The sequence below is a fragment of the Gymnoscopelus microlampas genome, assembly GCF_963454915.1.
Source record: "Gymnoscopelus microlampas genome assembly, chromosome: 2".
NCBI classification, from domain to species: domain Eukaryota; kingdom Metazoa; phylum Chordata; class Actinopteri; order Myctophiformes; family Myctophidae; genus Gymnoscopelus; species Gymnoscopelus microlampas.
Window position 1 is genome coordinate 47074317 of NC_139939.1, and position 6333 is coordinate 47080649.

Genomic DNA, 6333 nt, shown 5'->3' on the forward strand with positions numbered 1-6333 from the left:
CCTTAAGTGAGGAATGCATCCTCCCACCACCATAGCTACTTCCCTACTGCACTCATGCACACACACACACACACACACACACACACACACACACACACACACACACACACACACACACACACACACACACACACACACACACACACACACACACACACACACACACACACACACACACACACACACATTCACAACGACCCTTTCTTTTCTCTTCTTGTCCTTTTAATCTCTCTAGTCTAGTCTCTAATTGAATCAGTTCAAAAGGAGAGGAAACTAAAACGACAAATAATAACAGCTTTCACACTAATTATCGTCTGCTCTTCTTTCACACTGCATAATGGTGAGACAGCGCACACCTGCAGAAATAAACACTCAGTAAAATCCTCAGAGACAGACACACACACACACACACACACACACACACACACACACACACACACACACACACACACACACACACACACACACACACACACACACACACACACATTCCTTCATGCTCCTCTCTCACACACACACACACACACACACACACACACACACACACACACACACACACACACACACACACACACACACACACACACACACACACACACACACACAGGCGCTTGCTATAGGGCTGTCACGAGTGTGACATCTTCCGAGACAATTGATTGTCACACGAATAATTAACGACTTAATTGTGTTTTTATCGTTGAACACTGGAACATAATGAATACAAATTACATTTCTGTTTTGGCTCTTTTGGCTTTGAAGTTGCACAGGGTAGATAATAGATATGACAAATAACCTACAGTGTATAGGCTGTACATGTTTATAACATAAAAACTGTAATAGTGGAAATAGCCGATCAGCAATCTTGTAGGCCTATCTGCATCTTGTAGATCTACTATTTCCAGTATTTTTTTTAAATGTTTGAAAATATATGAAAAATGTTCAACATGGAAACGATTAAGACGATTATGCAAAAATAACTATTACAACACAACTACAACAACGCCATAACTGGCCCGCCAGCAACGATATCCCTAAAATTATTTTTTAATAATTTACAATATCTGACAGTCTCACATTGCTGTCGGGGCAGAAACGTCTTATCTCCACATTTTAACCTTTTGTATATTTTCGTAAATCAATGCCCTATACTTGATCATACTAATGCGTCACACAAAAGTATAAAAAAATTGCAGATCTACAAGCTCGACTGCTATTTTTGCCAATGTTTTAATTTGAATCCTGAAAAGTAACAGTTTTTTTATGGACCTATGAGGTTTCCAACCGACACGAGACGATATAGTAGTGATTTTTCAAAAGAGGGGTCCAGGGACCCCCGGGGGTCCTTGAGGGGCTCCCCAGCTAAATTACTGATCATTTGGAAGTAGATTAAAGCTCTGTAACTCAGAGAGTGTACTAATAGGACCCCTAAAGGGTCAATTTGGTTCCATCTGTTCACTCTCAGAGTTACGGGGGGGTGTTGCGTACCAAATTGGGTTTCGCTTGAAATCAAGAAGTTTTGAGGCTGGCAGGTGTTTCATACACAAGTTCCCTCGCTATCTGAAAAGAGACCTTGAGCTCCTACTCTATGAAACAGCCTGTTTGTCTCTGTTCCAAAGGGAGACTGTCTGTCTGTCTGTCTGTCTGTCTGTCTGTCTGTCTGTCTGTCTGTCTGTGTGTCTGTCTGTCTCCAGGTGGTTTTTAATGTCTCTTAGTGCAACATTCAAGGACATTGTGGCCTGAAACTAACTTATTACTATTTCTAAGTATTTCTATCTGCAGTGCACCATGTAGCATTTCACAATAAACGCAGTACTATCAGTTATCCGCAGTTATACCCAACACAAATCTTCATGTATTCACTTTTATAGCAATAGCAATTGATAGATTTATTATTGTATAAGACAGTCTGTCAAAAAAGTTCCAGTTCTTAAATCAATGTCTATTGATTATGTTCTGGCCCGCCGTCTAATGAAAAGCATTGGCCCGAAGCCAAACTGACTTGCCAGCCCCTCTGCACTAGTGCATACACGTTGCAAAACATACATGAAAACACATGATCCGTAGAGCTCTTCTTCTCTAGAGGCCAAACTGGGATCATGGTACAACAAGCGCCCTGCGTCCATTGCAATGGCACAGCTCACATGAGGTCACCATACGTACATATTTGTGGCCGCATGACTGATGTTGAAAAATGTGTCAGCAATAAGCAGCAGGTGTTGAAAGGGCTCATAATACATGGCGATGGGTTTGAGACCTATATATACAAACTTGACACACATTTTGTTTTTCTTCTTTGTATGATACATAGCTTTTTGTCTCCGCCAGGAGACTATGTTTTCGTTCTCGTCCTTCCGTGTGTCCACCAAGCTAACATTGGTCAAGCTTCACGTGACACGTGACAATATGTTGAAAGGGTGTGCTTTGATTGGCTAGCGAGACGCATGAGGAAATAGAGACCTATAAATATGTGTGTCACTTCAAAAGATCATTTATATCTTTTGAAGTGAGGTAAGACAGGATTAATCAGGAACAGTACTGGCGGAGACCTGTGCTCCGAGGAGCACATTTTCTAGTTTTCTTTCTTTTTAGCGGCGCTAGCCGCTCTATACCTAAAGGTATAGAGCTCTATACCTAAAGGTATAGAGCGGATATTAGCCCTCTATACCTGGCTTTTGCGTCAACGTTCTGATTGGTCAGACACGTCAACAAAGTGATTGGTCAAGCTTCACGTGACACGTGGCTATAAACACATTATAAACACTTATTGATGACAAAATGTATCAAAGGCGCCGCTACCTTCACACAGGTGTGATTTTTTTTACAAGACTGCATTTGACTGATCACTTGTGAGTGATGTTTGTGCTCATTGTACTATAATAACGTACATATGTTTTGTTTGTGGGTTTATTTGTTTTGGGGGATTTTGTTGGTTTTCAAAGTGGGGTCTGGGGACCCCCAGGGGTCCTTGGGAGCCCTGGGGGTAAGCTTCACTTCATTCCACGCTGCTATTTTTGAAAGTCTTTGTAAAACATAGAAAATGTTTGTAAAATGTTGAACAATTTAGATTTTTATTTTTTACATAAATCTTCTCTTCTATGGGGGGTGCAAGGCACAAAATCTTTTCAGATGGGGGTCCGCGGCCAAATATATATCAAATTAGGGTCCTTTCCTTGACCTTGACACTAAAAAGTTTGACAACCACTGTCATAAAGGAATAGATCGGTCATTCTTATTTTACACTGTAAAAAGAAAAAGTGTTCATTTAACTACACTCTCAGAGTTACAGTTTAAAAGATTGCCAATACTGTCAATATACTTTTCCAGGGGAAAGGGAGAATCCACCCCCCTACAGAGGGCCCTTACACCGGTCCATTTGGTTCCATTTGTACACTCTCAGAGTTACAGACCTGTAAGGGGTCCATTTGGCCTGGGGGACCTTCTGGAACCACCTCAAGGACCCCTAGATGGGAGGTCCCTGCTGGACCCAACTTTGATGTGCTAAATCTTTTCATTTATAACTATTGGAGAAATGCAAAACATGGAGCACAGAGGTTCACCCTGATATCCTACACATCCCCTCCCTGTCTGCTGAACGTTTTCAAGGCAGGGCAGGGGTCAGACATCCACCCGTCCCGTCCGTAGGCCAACTCCATACACGGACAAAAGTTTTCCTCCCCATTGTAATGTTCTTATTTTGTTCATCATGTAATGTGCAATGAAAGCACAGACTGTACTGGTAAAAAATGTAATCCAAAACACGGAGCAGACTTGGACCATAGCCTACACAGCCAGTAGCCTATTAGCCAGTGGTTCTCAAAGTAGGGTCCATGGGGCTCTCAGGGTTCCTTGAGGGGGATTCTAAATTGACCCTTACAAGTCTGTTACTCTGGCAGTATACAAATAGAACCAAATGGACCCTAACGGGTCCATTTGGTTCTATTTGTATTGTTTGAGAACCACCATGGCCCATACAGTGGCTGCTGACTTGCCAGTCTCCAGGTTTTCTTCAAAATAGCTAGGAGGACACTGATTTAATTAATGCAGAAATAGGCCTACTATCATTAAACTAAACTGTGTAGAACATTGGCATATGACACATTAGGCGTCAACTATAGTTATATACATTTAGGCCTAAAGAAGGTTTATGTGTTTCTGGTAATAGGCTACTCATTTTGTATCATGTCCATGGCAAAAAAAAACAGATTTTGACAAAAATGTCCATCACAACCAGAGTTAAACCCCTGGCCAACCTGTAGGCGGCACTATAGAGCAGCAACAAGCGCCGTACGTGCCCAGTCTGCCCACAAAGCACCACAACATGCCAACTGGTGGTTGTTCTGCCAGCCAAGCCGGATAGGAGCCGGAGGCACCATGCCCGGATAGTGAGGAGTCGAACCCGGCCTCTGTGGTGGTGGGCGTGTGTTTCATACTTCCACAACACCCAACACATTTTTTTGTTTTTATGTGAAGTAATAGATTACACATCTACTTTTGGGATATTTGATTTTCTATAACATTATTATATATTTGTAACACTGTCTGTAATAATAACCTAAGTCGAGTGCTATACTGCTATCTGTTATTTTCCCCAGAATAGCTTTCAAATAAATCAAAGAAACTACGGTTTTATGTTTGCAGAACAGATTCTCTTCTCTCTCCACTCTCAGCCATGTCTGAACATAATTATGCAACTGTTGACATGCGTGTCTATATAGAGCTCAGCTCAGCTGCGGGTATAACTGTTTTCAACTAGGTTTCCTCTGAATCGGATTGCCTGGAAAATCAAGTAAATCCAGTCAATGGTTGGAATAAATCTAGTCAAACCACATTCTTAAGCTATTAATCACGGGTAATAACCCATTATAAACCGATGAGCCTCGCACACTCACAGCTGTTTAAAAACTCCGTATACGGAGTTTTTAAACAGCTGTGATTGTGAGGCTCAGTCATATGTCTGTCATACATTACTAACTGACGTAGCCTACGATCGTTTTGCGAAAGAAGAAATATGAGTTGCAGCCTAAAAGTTGTGACTATTAACAACAACAGTGTAACTACCAAACCAAACGAGTGTCAGCTTGCTCTACTTACCGCCGCCTATTCCCAACAGCCGACAGATATCTCTGGTGAACTTCATCTGATTATTGGACCATCCGGCATTATTTTTCCAAAGCTTTACTGTCTGACTCTGGAGACTCTGGACTGTTTATTTGGTCAACTCAACAACAGACTCAGGATCAGGGACAGTATGTATGAGTCTTCTCCTTTAAAAGCCAGCCCACCACAAGGACATCCCTCCTCTCTCTCTCTCTATACTCCTCTCTAACCTGTACCGGTATTTTTGGGTTGATCTCTGCGCCGTTGAAGGCAACATTGTAACGAAGGCGAGTCCCACGGTCTCTCTTAAAGGGCCAGGGAATAACCAGTCACCAACAGTGGTGGAAAAAAGTACTCACATTTTTTTTTACTTAAGTAAAAGTATCAATACTGTAATGTAGAAATACTCTGTTACAAGCATAAATACGGAATTCTAAATTTACTTCAGTAAAAGTGCAAAAGTAATTGGTATCAATCAAACTGTACTTAAAGTACCAAAAGTAGAAAGTAAGTACTCATTATACAGTTTGTTGGTTTGTTTTCTTTTTCTTTTTTTCTTGAGAGACATGATGAAACAAGACACCATGGTCTTGTTTTTGGTTCAAACACTATCAGCAGGACAAGCACAAACGTGCATAGAGCAGTGGTTCCAAAACTGTGGCTCGAGACCCCAAGGAGGGTCCCCAAATGATTTTGGGGGTCCCCAAATGATTAGCTTAATGTGCAACATTGTTTTCTCACTCAACAGTAAACAAACCAACATACAGTATAAGTATATACAGGCAGGGTATATTTATAATGACTTTTGTGAGACCTTTTTAATACCAAATTGTCAAATATTATGTAAGAAAGAGGCAAATGTTGTGAAAATAGCAGATTGTAGCTCACTGCGAGGCGTTGTGAGCTTGTAGATCTGCTATTTTCACAATATTTATCTGTAGAACCGAGTCAAACTAAATGTAATGCCTACAATTCCAAGTGCTTGTCAGGGTGGGGGGGTCCCCAGTTCAAATATGATTATTTTGGGGGTCCCGTAGTGAAAAGTTTGGGAACCCTTCATGGCATAGAGCAGTGGTCCCTCCAACACACAGGTTACTCACATGCAGCTTAATTGCAGCCATGCATGTGGTCAAAGATCTTCTATAAATAATTGTTCAGAGTTTATGCATTAATTATTTTATGTAAGACACAGGTATATACTTTTCATATAATTAAAGGCCAGAATTAACGCACCAA

The 6333-nt window shown here is 41.2% G+C and overlaps 1 protein-coding gene across 1 annotated transcript in view; it reads right to left on the bottom strand.

The window, feature by feature from the left end:
• The window catches only part of LOC311058321 (uncharacterized protein), a 43362-nt gene extending 38001 nt beyond the window's left edge, over nucleotides 1–5361 (bottom strand). Inside the window, exon 1 of the mRNA XM_084075727.1 lies at nucleotides 5092–5361. Coding sequence (XP_083931853.1) covers nucleotides 5092–5137 — 46 coding nt within the window. The 5' untranslated portion in view covers nucleotides 5138–5361. The remainder of the gene's footprint in view (nucleotides 1–5091) is intronic.
• Nucleotides 5362–6333: the final 972 nt, after the last annotated feature.